A 16,379-nucleotide genomic window follows, 5' to 3' on the forward strand; every position below is an offset into this window, starting at 1 on the left:
GATAGATAGATAGATAGATAGATAGATAGATAGATAACATTAGAGATATAACATTACATGCCTCTGTCTCTCTCTCTCTCTCTCTCTCTCTATTTAATGTTAGGGACTAAATGTAACTGTCACAACATTTAGCAGTGTTAGTTGCTTGTCCAGACCTTTCTAATTAACGAAGATTGACGTTCACAACAATTTTGTTCTATCCCTTATAATAAATCATAGCTGTTTGGATCTTAACGCCATCTTGTGGACTGTTCCTGAAATGTCGAGGCCTAATTCTCCATGCTGTTAGCACACATGGAATAATGCTTGCTGTTAGCCTGGGCTTTAGCTAGCGTCAATACAAAACAAATCACCAACACTGTATATCATCACCTGCATGCTGTTTGAGAGGCCATAATCTAAAGAAGCTTTCATATTTTGGAGAATTTCAGGCAGAATGAACTCGCTGTGTGTTGAGCTGTAACTTTATCCGCGTTTAAATCTTCTGCTGTGTCTCCTGTAGTGTCACAGGTAACTTTACATTCGGGTTTGTTTATGTGTAAATTTCATATATCTTTGCCTGCACTGTGCATAAAAATCGCAATTTGGAGGGTGTAAATTGTAAAATAACATCTCGGTTGTTAGTTAAAGTGTAGTTGTTGTTGTTTGCTGTGTTCTAACTGAATTACACAATGCTAACTAAACGTTAGCCAGCAGCTAGGCTAAGGCCTCAGGCGTTCACCGATGTTTCCTGAGACGTTTGCACGCTGAATGAGTCCCTTATTTCGCGTCAACACAACGCGTTCAAACCACGCTAAATGCTCAAAGACAAATTTAGGCACTGCTCTGACTTTAGTTTGTTGCGTTTATGTGCACAAATAACTGCGATTGGTTACGTTTTTAGTCGTGCTTATTATATTATTGTGGGTTTTTGGTTTTGTTTTGTTTTTTTTTTACGTTTGCAAAGAAAGCAAAATGCTGCATGCTAACAGCTAATTACTTAGCAAGCTAGCTAACTGAACTGCATAAACGTTAATGGTGTCAGTGTGAGGGATGTTATTAAGCTGTCAGTACAATTTACATCTCCTTAAAAACATTATATAGTGTATTTATTACAGTGTGTGTATGTTTATGTATGTATGTGTGTGTGTGTAGATAGATAACAGCAATCTAAACTACTGTTTAAGTGCTTTCACACAGCTATGTCAGGAATTAAAAGGAAACTGGAGGATAAAGATCCAGACTATGAAGACATCACCCAAGTGCAGCAGAGCAAGAGGAGCAAAGTACTTGAACAGAATGGTAAAACTTGTCTGTTTTTGCTTTAAAACAATGCAGATGGTGCAGAATTTCTGTAGGTTCAAATCAACCCATTCAATTACTAGTAACTGTACATGCTTTAAAAACCATGTTGTCATTTCTTAATGGATTAAAAATCTTCGGTTGAAGTAAAATTAAACACTCCAGGATGTTCTGTTATAGGATAATGATTTACTTTAGGTTATAACGCTAACTTTTGCATCTCGTTGGACCGACCCACACCACGCCGTTGTTGATTTATTTTCTCATTTTAACATCATACGCCACGATGTGTTTATCACATAGAGCCTGTTACAGATGCAACGTCACTTGCTTTTGTGTACTCTAAACTGATGATGCCTACTTTAAACTTAGTGGCAGTGAAATCATGTTAAACTTCCTGTCTCGTCCGTCGTTGTTTTCTTTTTAAGCACGTGATGCCACGATACAGAAGATTGAAGCGATCATCAGAGACCAGTTTGTCCTGGAGATGAAAAACAAGGAACATGAGATTGAGGTCATTGGCCAGGTAACGCCTGTCTGTGTGGTTTATTGTCAGTGTGGGTTAGTGTGTGTCTTGTTTTTGTTTATTTATTTATAGTTATTAGTTGAAATTCTCTCACATAGTGTAGTCTGTCAAAGACTTTGTGGTAAACTTGCTGGGCCGTGTAGTTATCTGTATTTTAAAACATTTGCTTTATAAGATTTGCAAAAAGTTTGGAAATATGGTGTGGATTATTCACATGTCCACAAGTATTGCTTTGTGGTTGTTTATTCAAATTTTGGCATATATAGGCAGCACATATGAGTATTCTATTTTATAGATGGTGCGTGTGGTTACCTCTTTGTTATGCAATTAGCAAATACTAATTACATTCTTGTGGAACAGTAGGCATGTGAACGGTACCAAATGTTTTCTCTGTAGCGTCTAAACGAGGCGAGGAGGATGATGGACAAGCTGAGAGCCTGCATTGTGGCCAGTTACTACACCAGTGCTGGCCTGACGAAAGTTTCTGAGGTAAAACGGCTCTCACTTTGATGTTAAAGTGTCACCTGATGTAAATGTTGGGAAAGCAAGAATTAAAGTATTATGTCTAGATGTAAATGTTGTAGGTCTGTTGAAGTGTGAAGGTCCATCTGCATCACTTACAGATAATTGATCAACATGACTAAATTGCTATGACTGTTACCTTTTAATGCTTAACCACTAATTATTAGATTATGGCTATAAAACAGATTGTTTGTCAGGGGTTGTAGTGGGTATGGTTTGCTGTGTAGTTGATATCCACAGTTTGATCATGAGTTCAGGTTATACTCTAGGTGGCTTTGTAGCACTAAATTGCCTTACGTGTGTGTGGGCGCGCAAGAGAGATACAATTCACTTTGTTTCAGACGGTTCAGTGTAAACCACCCCACCCCCCCATTGTCCCTTTTCTGAATGGTGTTTATTCCAATGAGTTGCCTTGAACTAAATAATTTATCTAAATGCATGTGGATATCCATCAAAGAGAATCTTCTCCAGAACACTCGCTGGTTAAAGCGAGAACGTGAAAGCTCGCTGCAGTAGAATTTACAAGACATGTAATTTGTTTCTGGTTTCCTGGTTTAAATTTGGAGCAATGTAGATCAGTTCACAACCCATGCCTTAGCAGAGAATATATAAGAGTCATCTTTATCATGTCAGCGTTTGACATGACTTTTTTGTTTTGTTTTGTTTTTTTTTGTTTTTTTAGAAACCAGTGTTTCAGGACTTTTTATAATTATAGGGTATCAGGCCAGAAATTGTAGTCCTCTGTATGCAGTATTCAGAATGATCAAAATCATCCTACAACAGAATAATTTTATCTGTTTGTGAAGATGTTTGACTATTGATTATTAAAATTTACTACATTTTGAATTTTGAACCACACTTTTTTTTTTTTTTCTCCTTAAGTCCTCAGTGAGTGATTTGAACCATCCAGCTATCAAGCGCTTCCTGGAGTCTCCGTCTCGCTCGTCGTCTCCGTTAAACCAGGGTTCAGAGGCACATTCTGTAGGCCACTCAGAGACCGAATCCCTGAGTCAGCCAACAGAGCCAGGAGAAAGAGACAGTCAGGGCTGGAAAGAGGAAGACCTCAGGCATCTGGAGCGCAGACCGGGACGCAATACAGGCAAGGTGAGGTCACTGAGGCAGTGTGTATCAATATCTGCTCAGCATTTTCTATAAAGCTTTCTCTTATGTTCTGTAGATATCCAAATTAACAAAGCTAGGAAGCAGCATGGTCAAATCCACTGTACTGCTGCTTGTTGACGATGTCTTATATATGAGGGCAGTCAATTATCAATTTAAATGAAAGTGCAATTGAAACAATGCAAAAAGTCTCTTATTCAATCTTTAGAATGGCACATCACATGAAACATAAGGATGTAATGTCGTATAATACATGCAGGTATAAATTTTTCTTTCTTCCTTTCTTGGGCATCTATTTATATAGGATACATTTGGTGTGCCATCATCTGCAGACCAGCACTTCACATTCCACACTACAGGAGACGAGGCATCACGACTCTATGTGAAGAAAACCATTGTTGTGGGCAACGTTTCAAAGTACAGCACCGTGATGTTTTCGTCTTTACTTGGTTTTTCGTGGTTTTGCTAATGTTTATTCTGATCGATCTTGCCAACCTCATATCTCTGTCCAGAAACATTTGTGCTCTTTGTTTTTTCAAACTTTGTTTTTCGTCAATAGTTGCTGCTAACGTGTATAATGTAATAAAAATATTATATAATATGTAATAATTGCAAGAAATTGTCATCTCTATACAGAAAAAAGTATTTTATTGAAATCTCATCAGTACACAAATGTTCATGGTTTACAAACCGTCGCAGGAGCAACACAGAAGACAAAGGCCTTGTTAACCATATTAAGCATTAACATTGAGCAAAAATGGGAAAAGCACTGTACAAGCACGAATAAATTAAAACCTACCTAACATGAATAAAAAAGATAAAGATGGCTAAAGCAAGTTGAACATTATCGCTAAAATAAGATTAAATCAAATTAGCATCTTAATGACTGCTTTCAAACAAGTAAAAATGTACATTATTTGATTTATCTGTGCCGCTTCATTTCTTACGCACAGGTCTTGTTACATCACTCGTCTCAAACGCATTAGATGGCATCATGTGTCTTTTGTTTGAGTTGCCTTTGTCAAATGAACTATATTTCATTCTTTTTTCCTTTGTGTCTCTTTCTCTGTCTGTCTCTCTCAGGTACATAGCTCCTGATAAGAGAGAAGAGAATGACCAGTCCACCCATAAGTGGATGGTGTATGTCCGAGGTTCAAGGAAGGAGCCCAGCATCGACCATTTTGTGAAGAAGGTTTGGTTCTTCCTGCACCCCAGCTATAAACCCAATGACCTGGTGGAGGTGAGGTAGGTGTTGAAGTATACAGTTTGCTTTTTCTGAAAGAAAAGGGTTCTTAACAAATGCACATAATCATACACAGATCAGCCATAACAGCAGCCAAATCCACCTGCCTATTATTGTGTAGGTCTCCATCGTGTCACCAAAAAAAAATCTGACTCTACAAGACATTTGAATGTATTCTGTGGTATCTGGCAACAAGATGTTAGCAGCAGATTAAGGTTTGGAAGTTGTGACCTGGGAAACTCAATGGACCAGATTTGTTTGTGCAGCACAACCCAAGGATGCTCATGTTCCTCAAATCAATCCTCTTATAATCTTCCAAATCTATCCTCTTACAATCCGGAGTATTATTCTGCTGAAAGATGCCATGACAGTTATCATAGACAACATTAACCTTTTTAAGCGGTTTATACTACAGTAGCTCTTCTGTGAGATCGGACCAGACAGGCTAGCTTTCGCTCTCCATGGACATCAAGAAGCTTTGGGTGCCCATGACCCTGTCCCTGTTTTTTTTTTTTTTTCTTTTCTTGAAACATTTTTTGCAGCTACTAACCACTGCGTCCCAGAACACTCCACAAGACCTGCTGTTTTCGACACACTCTGACACTTCTAGCCATCCGAATTTGGCCCTTGACTGAGTTGCTCAAATCCTTACACTTGCCTAATTTTCTGTTTTCAGCACATTATCTTCAAGAACTGACTGTTTGCTCACTGTCCAGATAATTGATGTAATTCACTTTACCTCTCAGTGGTTTTAATGTTATGGTTGATCAGTGTGTATTTATAATTATCACACGTTTATTTATTAGTATGTTTGGCCTCATTTGGTTTCGAGGACAATGTTGCAAGCTGGACGTGTTGGCATACATTTTTTATGAAATTATTTATACTTCATGAGACATCTGCAAACAAACACTACAAAAAACGAAAGCACGCTACATAACCGAACCTTCCCTGTACGAAGTATCTGCTGACAGAATTACTCCTTTCTCTCTGCGTGTGTGTGCTTCTATTCACGTGTGTATGTGGGCGTATGTGTGTTTCCTCGTGTAATGCAGCGAACCCCCGTTTCACCTGACACGGCGGGGCTGGGGTGAGTTTCCTGTGCGTGTGCAGATTCATTTTAAAGACCAGCGGAACAAACGTATTGATATCATCCATAATCTGAAGGTCAGAACTCCTACTTTTCTGTGAGTTATTTTTCTCTAACATGCTGTCGTCTCCCACTCACTCGCTAACTCTTCCCATACTAAAAAGTTCCCAAATCTTGGGATCTTTGATTGCAGCCTCGACTCTTGATTTTTTTTTTCAGCTTTTGTAAGCTTTACCCGTAAGTTACTAACTTTGTTTTTTTTTTTGTTGTTGTTTTTCTGTGTTGTCACAGCTGGACAGGACATACACAGGACTGCAGACTCTTGGAGCAGAAACGGTATGAGATAATAGGAAAACTCTGGAATAGCACAAGATAATCAGGTTAAATTTGTTTTTATGCTTTCTGCTCTTCGACTGGTATGTTGCTGAATTTCAGTTCCATCTCAGCATATTACATCAGAGCTGCAACCTTTTCTTACAAGCCTTCATTTGATGAAAAAATATCTTTTGGTAACGAGTGATTGAAAAAAAAGAATGACGCATCATGACCACGTTATTTTAAACTTTGAAATGAAACGTGCATGAAATTGTATTTTTAAAAAAAGAATTAACTACAAAAACTTTATTACACTGAAGTATAACAATCAAACCCTTGATCTGTTATGGCATATGGTCTTTTTTTATGAAGCCATATGCCATAATGCCTTTGGAGGGTTAATACGGAGCGCTTCAGAACCAGTTCTCACATTGTTCTCATTGTCTCCTGTGAAACTTCACCCTCACCCCAAATTGAATGGCACAAAGATTTAACCATCAATAGCCTTTAAGGTGACAACTGCCTGATCACTTCAAATACTTCTGTCATTTTAACCAACAATAATTGCTCAACTATGCGTCAATTTGTCATAGTATCATGACTTTATTCTTGAAATATTTATAAAAATATTATGCCTTTTTTTTCTCAAACTATTGACTTAATTCTCAAAGTATATTTTTAAACCAGTGGCCCAAAACACCTTGAAGCCAGGACCAGTCAAAGCATTTTCATTAGATCTGATTGAAGGACTTTTAAGAAATCGAGTTGTTGACACGGTCTGTTAATGTGCCCTCCAAGTGCAGTTTCCTATTACTTATGTGCTTACTTAAGAAGAAGACCACTATAATGCACTGTATGAGTAATCTGGGCTTCCATTTGTTTGTACAGAAATATTTAAACCGACTATTGAAATCCCCTTCTGTAGCTTTTATGTAATGTATGTATATTAAACAGTTATGATCTGTATCCATATTAAATGTGAGAGTTTATCAGTCTCGCACTAACATGTCTGATGTGTTGGCTGCCCGACAGCAATGCTGTTCCGATTCATTTCTTCTTTTTTTTGTAGGTGGTAGATGTTGAGTTACACAGAAACTCCCTGGGTGAGGACTTCATCCCATTCCCATCTTCCTTCTTCTCATCGTCATCTTCCTCCTCTCACCTGGCAAGTACAGCTGCCCCTGGTACGTTGGCTGGAAAGTCTGCAAGTCAAAATTCCCAGAATTCCTGCCATGCAGTGTCACCCTCTCAGCTGTCGCCTGACTCTAACTCAGAAAAAGGTATCACTATGATCACTGATTACTTTGACAATAGAGACGATCACACTGTAAAACATAAGCACAGCTCGTTTTTACAGGGATACCTCGAGACATGAGTGCTTTGACATACAAATTTTTTGAGATACGAGCTGTGATTCGAACCAAATTTTTGCCGTGAGATACGAGCAAATTTTTGAGATATGAGCATCCGAGCCACCGCGTGTGCTCTGTTTCCCCCGCCTCAGCTTCCTGCGTCTCACTCGGTTAAAGCCACCTTTCCACTGCACATGACAAATGACAGCCGATAAACCGGAAGTCATTCATTTCCTATGGAGAGTCGCAAAGGCGCTGCGTGAGGTGTCGACCATCTGTGGATCCGTAATTTTCGGATCCGTTTTGAGCTTTGGATCCGTTAAAAAATTTGAACTTGTGCGACTTCACCGCATCCGATATGCCGACCGGACAGGTTTTTGTTAAAACGACCGGCAGATGTTAGTGAGGAAAGAGTGACAAAAAAGGCAAAAGCGATGAAGAAAATTAAGCAAAATTAATGTAAAGAAAACAGAAATTGTAGCAATTAAGTTCAGTTAAGAGAATTTCAGTTAAGTTCGTTAATTTTAGTGAAGTTTAGTTAAGTTCCATTTAAGTGTAAAGTAGCATTAAGAGTGTACAGTAGCGAGTAAGTGAACGAAAGCGAAAGTGTACGTACGAGACAAAATTCCTCCTGTTTACTCCTCCCTCAACCTCCGTGCGCATCTTCCGTAAAGTAAAACCAGTTTATTTTTTTAACATTCTCTTTTATTACTGTATGTTTTTATACAATATTTGTCATTTATAAATACAGGTACTGTACATTTTTCATATTCAAAATACAAAAACAAAACAACTGGTGTGGAATTTTGCGAGCTGGAACGGATTAATGGGATTTCAATTCATTTAAACGGGGAAAATTGCTTTGAGATACGAGCAATTTGAGATACGAGCAAAGTCACGGAACAAATTAAACTCGTATCTCGAGGCATCACTGTACTCTAATTAGGCACTTGCAAATTTCAGCATATTCGTTTTACAGCTGATATACTGTCTAATGATGAATTCAACAAGTTGTACACAAGTGAGTGTCCCTGTAATAAAAACCACTTTCTTAGTAACTGAGAGTGGACAATGTGTGAATCTAATATTAACTTGAGTTCAGAGTGACCAGTAAGATGCAGCATCTATGCATTACCATTTTCTTACGTATTCTCCTTTCTCTGTCCCAGGTGTGAAGAGCGAGACTGTGCGATCATCATGTTCTGAGCGAACAGTGTCACAAGCCAAAGGGGTGGAGAAAATCACCCAGGGCTTTCATAGCAGCTCAGCATTTCAGCCAATCACAGCCAGCTGCAAGATCATGCCCCAGGGACAGACACCCAGTCCTGCAGAGTCACCTGGGAAATCCTTCCAGCCAATCACCATGAGCTGCAAAATTGTATCTGGTGAGACTCCATGGGAGGAGAGTTTAAATAATAAATCATTTTTCATAAAAAAAAAAAAAAAATATCTCCAGATATTTTTTTAAGTTCATGAAATTCATATTTTTTAAGTTTCACTGGTTAAAATGATGTGTGTGTGTGTGTGTCCACCTGTGTGCATGTTTTTCCAGGCTCCCCTATTTCTACCCCTAGTCACTCTCCCCTGTCTAGAACACCCACCTCCACCCCTGTACACATGAAGACCAGCTCATCTGTCAACAACCCATATATCAGTACTGACAAGGCAGGTCAGGTGATGAGCATGACTACACCCACTACAGGTATTTCAGTGTTATTACTTGTAATAACTTTTTATTATTATTATTATTTTTATTTTTGTATTTATTTGATCTTTTACTTGTATGATTTTTAAATAAATACATGTTAGGAATGAAAATCCGCTCATAATGTAAATAGACTATAATATGGGACTCAGTTGTGTCAAATGAAAGTTGAATAAAGAGAATTGACTAGAGAGAGGGGACATAAATATAAAAAACGAGAGACAAGCATGTAGTGAGAGAAAAGAAAATGTTAAGCAAGTAAAATTGGCATAATCTTTTCTTTCAATGACTTGAATACATGTCATTCCAAGCAGCCCAATAAACTCCTAAAGACACACAATTTTATATCAAGTTGCATTACATTGCATTTTTCCCCCCTCATGGCTCTTTATCTGCTATGAATTACAGGTGTTTCTGTAATGACTAATTTATATGTGGTGGGTAGGAGTTAGTGTTACAGTTTGATGTTTGTGTATAATTTGGTTATACTGTGTGTAATTAATTGCACCAAGAGGTAGCATATGTAGGGAGAAAAGCAATGGGCCTAAAACAGAGCCTTGCGGAACACCGAACATTACCTTAGTTTGTTTAGAGTAGTCACCATTTAGATCTACGAACTGATAGCGATCCATCAGATAAGACCTGATCCTGGAGATAGCTGTCCCTTTAACACTAACAACATGTTCTAGCCTCTCAAGTAAAATAGCATGGTCAATGGTATCAAAATCTGCACTAAGATCAAGCAACACCAGCAAAGAGACACAACCCTGATCAGAGGCCAGGAACAGGTCATTTACAACTTAAACCAGTGCTGTCTTTGTGCTATGATGAGGCTTAAATCCTGACTGGTACATTTCATGAATGTTATTCCTGTCGGTATGAGTATAACTGCTGTACTACAACATTTTCTAGGATCTTGGAGATAAAGGAGAGGTTTGATATTGGCCTATAGTTGGTCAGGGTTTTTTAATCAAAGGTTTGATAACCGCTAGCTTAAAAGATTTCGGCACATAGCCAGTGCTGAGAAGAATTTCTTATCTTTAGAATGGATTGGGTTGCTACTGGAAATATGTTTAAAGAAACATGTGGGTAAGATATTCAGTATGCAGGTTGATCATTTTGAAGAAGAAATCTCTTCCTAGTTAATTTTGCTACAGTATTAAATAAAAATTTAGGATTTTTTTTTTGTTGTCTTCAATTAGGCTGGAGAAATACACTGATCTAGCAGCACTAAGAGATTTTTTTGTAGCTATGAAGGCTTTCCTTCCATGCTAATTGAAATACTGATAATTTAGTTTGATGCCATTTAAATGCTAATTGTTTTAAATTTCGTGTTTTGTACCAGGGTGCTAGTTTTTTTCTCTCTAATTACTTTCATTACATTACTTTCTGGTTAACCCTTACTAAATCTAACAACTGCTGTTCTCAGAGGATCTTCTAATTTTATCAAAATGAATATTAAAGTCTCCAACAATTACTGCTTTGTATAAAGAAACAACTAGGTTTGAAATGAAATCTGAATATGGTCCAGGAGGTCTGTGAATAATAATTAGAGGAACTGACTCAGCAGACGTATTTTTGTGGCTACATATATGTTCGTATGAAGTACTTCGAATGAGTTAAACATGTGTCTAGATTCTTGGTTGATGCCTCCTAGCTTATCATCATGAATAACTGCGACACTGCCTGTTAGGCGTGGCTGATGTATATGACTATAATCGGGCGGAAAAGCTGTGTTTAATGCGACAAACTTGGGTTTGGGTTTGGCCCATGTTTCTGTTAAACACAACACTAATCTTCTGATCAGTAATCATTTCATTAGCAATATGAGCTTTAGGTGCAAGAGATCTTACATTTAATATGTTGTCAGTCAGCTGTATGGTCTGGTCTTTATCAGCAATCAGGTCTGTGCTGAACTCAGAGTTTACGATGACCCATTAGTTCCTCAGGAGCTCTCGGTTGCACTATTAAACTGTTGTAGAAAGGGCATTATTTAAATGTACACTATTTACTGTAGAGTGTCATCCAAATGAGGATGGGTTCCCTTCTGAACCTGGTTCGTCTCAAGGTTTCTTCCTCATATCATCTCAGGGAGTTCTTCCTTGTCTCCGGCTTGCTCAGCTTGCTTAAATTTTAAGTGTAATATTTTTTAATTAATTTTAAACTTTAATTGTATACATACATTTATTTTTAATCCTTATTTTTTCTTCTTATTAGTATCCTATATTTCTTTCTTCTTCTTTTTTTCTCTCTCTCTCCTGTTTCCATACTTCTGTAAAGCTGCTTTGAGACGATGGGAATTGTTAAATAATTTTATACAAATAATTTGAATTTGAATTAATTTGGTCCAGATCTTTATCCTTGTATATTCACCTTTTGCTTCTGGTTTGCTAGTCAGTTTATATAGGTGATATGTAGTCCCTTCCAAAACTGTTGCAACAGCAAGGTTATCCTTTTTTGTTCATTTGAGAATAAATTATAAATTTGAGAAGAGTGTATAGAATTAAACAAAGCAACTTTTGTATTAGACTGAGATTATGCTTGTTGGTTCACCCCACCAACTACGCAAAGCTGGCTCAGTCAAGCTAACTCTTGATGATTCAAATGTGGAGTTTCAAACAACATTGAGGAATCTAGGGGTAATTTTTGATGCCAATTTAACGTTTGAGCCACATATCCAAAATACGTTTAAAACTTCTTTCTTTCATCTCAGAAATATTGCCAGATTGCGTCCAATGCTGTCGTTTTCTGTTGCTGAGAGACTGATGTGCAAAATTCGGCTGCTAGAATTCTAACTAGAACAAAGTTAAGAGATCATATTACTCCTGTTTTGGAGTACTTGCACTGGCTCGCTGTTAGGTTTAGGGTTGATTTTAAGATTTTGATGCTTACCTGCAAGGCCTTATACGGGTTGGCTCCTCAATATCTGACTGAGCTTTGGAATATCCATCCATCCATCCATCCATCCATTTTCTACCGCTTATATGGGGCAGGGTCGCGGGGGCAGCAGTCTAAGCAGGGACGCCCAGACTTCCCTCTCCCCAGACACTTCCTCCAGCTCTTCCGGGGGAATGTAATTACTTATATTCCATCTCGTGACTTTCGTTCTTCTGAAACTGGTCTTTTAACTGTTCCTTTACCTCGTCTACGGTCGATGGGAGATAGTGCTTTCTCTTCACTAGCTCCAAAACTGTGGAATTCATTACCAATGTTTTTACATTGTGTTTATGTCTATTTTTGTTGCTTTAATTTTAATCTTTATATTATTTGGTGTGTTTTTGTTGTTTTATTTGCTTTTGTAAAGCGCTTTGAGATGTACTTATAAAGGTGCTACAGAAAATAAAGGTTATTATTATTGTTATTATTATTTTTATGTATTAGAAAACCAAGTTTCTAGGCAATGCAAAAAATATTGTAACATGTAAAATGAACATTGTTGCTTGTTACCCAGGTATATCCTGTTAGATTGGTTGTTTAACAATAAATCTTAAGATCTGCTCTTGGTTTTAGCATTCAGTTTCACCTGTGAAAAAGCCATTTGTTGTTAAGATAACCTAAGCCATTCAGATCCGGTGACTTGGAAAGCCACTGCAGAGTATAAATGTATTGTCATGTTTATGAAAGAAGACTTTTCATTGTGATGTCTGCATTATTATGCTGGGAGGAGCCATTAGAGAAGATGGGTAAATACTGACCGTAATGGGACGCACACGGTTGGCAAATAATACTCAAATAAGCTGTTGCATTTAAGCAATGATTGTTTGGTGTTAAAAGTTCCACTATCTCCACCATCCTGGACTATTGACACAAAGTTGGGTTCAGGAATTCATGCTGTTGGTGTGAACCTGCCATCTGTGTGCCTTAGAAGACATTGAGATTCATCAGACCAGAATAAATTTTCTAGACATTTGTTGAGCTTGTTCCTTGTGCCTCAGGGTTTAACATGCTATGCATTCTTAGACATGTTTTCTGTTAACCAAAATTGTCCATGGTGGTTATCTGAGTTACTGTAGCCTTTCTGACAACTTGAACCAGCCTGGCCATTCTTTGTTGACTATTCTTTCAGGCATTTCTGTCTGAGAAGAAAATGTATATATGTATATATATATATATATATATATATATATATATATATATATGTATATGTATGTGTGTGTGTGTGTATATATATATATATATATATATATATATATATATATAATGTGTGTGTGTGTGTGTATATATATAAAGTGTGTGTGTATGTATACAGTGGGTCATAGGTGTACAGGTGTTGCTAATTAAAATACAATAATAAAGTGCTCAGTGAATGTATAAGTCAGAAATAAATAGTGATGGACCGTTTTTTTTTTTTTTATTTTGTGTTTTTTTTTCTGCACATTCACATGAAATGCATGTATGATGACAGAAATTTTGAAACTGTGGGGCATTAGTTTGGCAGTGAATTGTCAATGTTAAACATGTTTAATATTGATTTTTTTCTTTAGGAAGTCCATCCGCCAAACAGAGTGGTGCTGCACAGGGTGCACGGTCACCTGCTCCGAAAGTCCACTCAGGCGGCTTCCTCTCATCTGGAGTCAAGGTAAGAGAGAAGAAAAAGGGGGAGGTGTATTTTTTTACGCAGGAAATTATAAGCAATAGAGTTTGTTCATTTGCATCTAATTATTTTCATTTTGCGATGCAGCTTTAACTGGGTGAACTTAGACGTGCATTTACAAGCCATGTGAAAGCAGGTAGTCTGAGATCTCTTGGATCATTTAAAAAAAGCTGCTAATTGTTATGTAGGCATCACAAGTAATTGATAAACACAACTATTTTGTATTTGTGTTTTTTAAATGAGAGCGCAGAGTGGCTTGTGCTGTAAGTTATTTGCTGAATGACATTAAATGGTGACCTACTGTACAGCACAATCCACTCTACGCTCTCATTTAAAAAACACAAATACAAAATTGTTTTTTGCTGAATGACATTAAATGGTGACCATTTTGTGGTTCTGTTTGGGTAGACACGTTGGGTTTTTTTTTTCCCTTGTCAGTAATCAAAGTATTTCTAAAAGTCCTTTTTTCAGAGACAAAAAAATCAAGTAAGTATTTCACTCCTTTTCATTGGAGCAGTGCAACATCTCTTTATAGAATTTATATCCCTCTTGCACCCCAGTAGCCTTTTTTTTTTTTGGGGGGGGGGGGGGGATTTTGTCTCTGACAGCTGGAATTTTATTGTTAGCAATATTGGCCACTCAACATAATGACAGAAAGAGAAGATGCATAGGTGTGACACTAAATCTTAATTTGAGCATATTGTAAGCACACAGTGTGAAATTGGGAGGGGAGTGTGTGCTGCAAGAAAAAGCCTACTTGGTGTTCTACTTCCACATAACAGACTGAAGAATCTGCTAAGATACGTGGCAGAAAATAGAACATACTTATAAACATGGATCACTGTATCCAGTTGTAAGGATGGTGATGCTGTAGCCTGTACACACACTAACACACACACTAGTGATGCTTGTCATTAGCCTGAGCGTACGAGTATGTGTATGCCTTTTTGTGATGCTTTAAAGAGGATAAATTGTTCTGTGTTTGATATTTTAGTTTGTCTGTGTTGTTCAGTACTGCCACTGTCTGCACTGTGCGTATGTGTGTATAGCATCACAATCTGCTCAGTATGCACCCTATTGTCAGTTTAGAAGTTTAGAAGCTTCACTCACTGGAAATTTTATTAGACAAACCTGTCACTGTGCATTGGGGGAATAAAATTACTGACAGTAACACATGTATTGTTACACAATTTGTTTTTATCTATAAGCAAATTAAGACCACCACTACTAGCACTGATACTGACTTAGTTGCATGCATGTCACAGGTACAAGTGTATTAGTCACAGCACAGTGTAACTACAGGCCACTTTATTAGACAACAGTACAAATATAAACCACATGCTACTTCTTGAGGTAGTGGACTTGCTGTTATTTTTTTAATCTACGTAAAGGTTAAAACAATATCAGCATCTTGCTCTGAAAATCACAGGACCATAATCCCTGTAGGATGTTTTTTTTTTACCCACACCTACATGTCACCTGTTTTATCATTAAACATAGAGTTCTTCACCTCTCCATTCTGCCTTCCTGTCAATTAATAGTTAGGTTGATGCAACAAAATGTGTTATAAGTACTTTTTGCACATTAGGTGCTTCATGAGTTTGGTATCTCTGAACATAAGGTTCAAGATGTTCAACACACCTTTATATCACTTTCAGAAACTAAAATGCTTTAATAAGCATGCTTGAGCAGGTTCCAGTCTCTGAAACTACAGAGAGAAGCTGCTTCTCACTGCTGCCCTGAATTAACTTGCTCCTCCCAGAGAACTGTGACTTTCACACCTTCTGCCTCAGAGTTTATCCTGAGTCTGCAGTTTGAAAGCTATTGGTCACCAAATGGAACACATCAGCAATTTCTCAGACCATGCATGTGTTTACAAAGATGTTCATTAAACTATTTGACTTCGAACTCTCCTGTACATTTCTGAATTTTAAAAAACAACACAATAGAAAAGATCTTCCTGCAGATTGAACAGCAGACAACATGCACAAGTTATGGTCACACACAGGTGACAATCATCATGTTACCCACCGGTTTCTACCTTGATGATCAAAGCACAAAGAGCTAACACTTGCCTACTCACCTAATCCTAATCAGCTTTCTTCCCTCTATGATCAAGACTCTGCAATCACTCTATTTAAAAAAAAAAAAAAAAAAAAAAAGGGCTTGACCCAGAAGAGCTTAGTAATTGCAGACCTATTTCTGACCTGCCTGTTCTGGGCAAGCTACTTCAGTGTTCGCTAGTAGCTCTACTCAAAGAATAAACAAAAGTTTCAGTCAGATTTTAGGGCCATGGTACTGAAACCATTTTTGTCAGGGGTTGCTGAACGTAAACGTACTGCTGGACCCTACTGATTTTTATAAAGTGTTATTCCTGTTATAATACACCTTATTATATTCCTGCACTGACTGCCCTATTTAAGTTCTGATCTAACCACCCTGTGACAGAAAGCAGCTATTGTATTATATTGTAAATGTGGAGGTTTTACATTAGACATGTCTTCTCTCACGGTGTTCCACTTGGCTCGGTTCTTGGCCAGCTTCTATTATTTATTGCAAGGTCTACAGTTCCAATTTCCTGCTGCTGATTGTTCATATACACTGACACTTAGAGTTTCACAGTAAATAGTGG

At 37.6% G+C, this 16,379-nt stretch overlaps 1 protein-coding gene across 3 annotated transcripts in view; it reads left to right on the top strand.

Annotated features, from left to right (window-relative positions):
- Positions 1-247: 247 nt before the first annotated feature.
- yeats2 (YEATS domain containing 2) overlaps positions 248-16,379 on the top strand; it is a 42,510-nt gene continuing 26,378 nt past the window's right edge. Inside the window, exons 1-13 of one of the 3 annotated variants that reach the window (XM_060871806.1) lie at positions 248-510; positions 1,135-1,281; positions 1,710-1,807; positions 2,204-2,296; positions 3,212-3,433; positions 3,753-3,865; positions 4,532-4,693; positions 5,747-5,858; positions 6,073-6,117; positions 7,166-7,376; positions 8,618-8,833; positions 9,001-9,150; positions 13,638-13,732. In XM_060871806.1, coding sequence (XP_060727789.1) covers positions 1,182-1,281; positions 1,710-1,807; positions 2,204-2,296; positions 3,212-3,433; positions 3,753-3,865; positions 4,532-4,693; positions 5,747-5,858; positions 6,073-6,117; positions 7,166-7,376; positions 8,618-8,833; positions 9,001-9,150; positions 13,638-13,732 — 1,617 coding nt within the window. In that variant the 5' untranslated portion in view covers positions 248-510; positions 1,135-1,181. The remainder of the gene's footprint in view (positions 511-1,134; positions 1,282-1,709; positions 1,808-2,203; positions 2,297-3,211; positions 3,434-3,752; positions 3,866-4,531; positions 4,694-5,746; positions 5,859-6,072; positions 6,118-7,165; positions 7,377-8,617; positions 8,834-9,000; positions 9,151-13,637; positions 13,733-16,379) is intronic. The other 2 variants (XM_060871797.1, XM_060871814.1) reach the window with 2 other exon arrangements.

The sequence above is a fragment of the Tachysurus vachellii genome, chromosome 1 (assembly GCF_030014155.1).
Source record: "Tachysurus vachellii isolate PV-2020 chromosome 1, HZAU_Pvac_v1, whole genome shotgun sequence".
Lineage (NCBI taxonomy): Eukaryota > Metazoa > Chordata > Actinopteri > Siluriformes > Bagridae > Tachysurus > Tachysurus vachellii.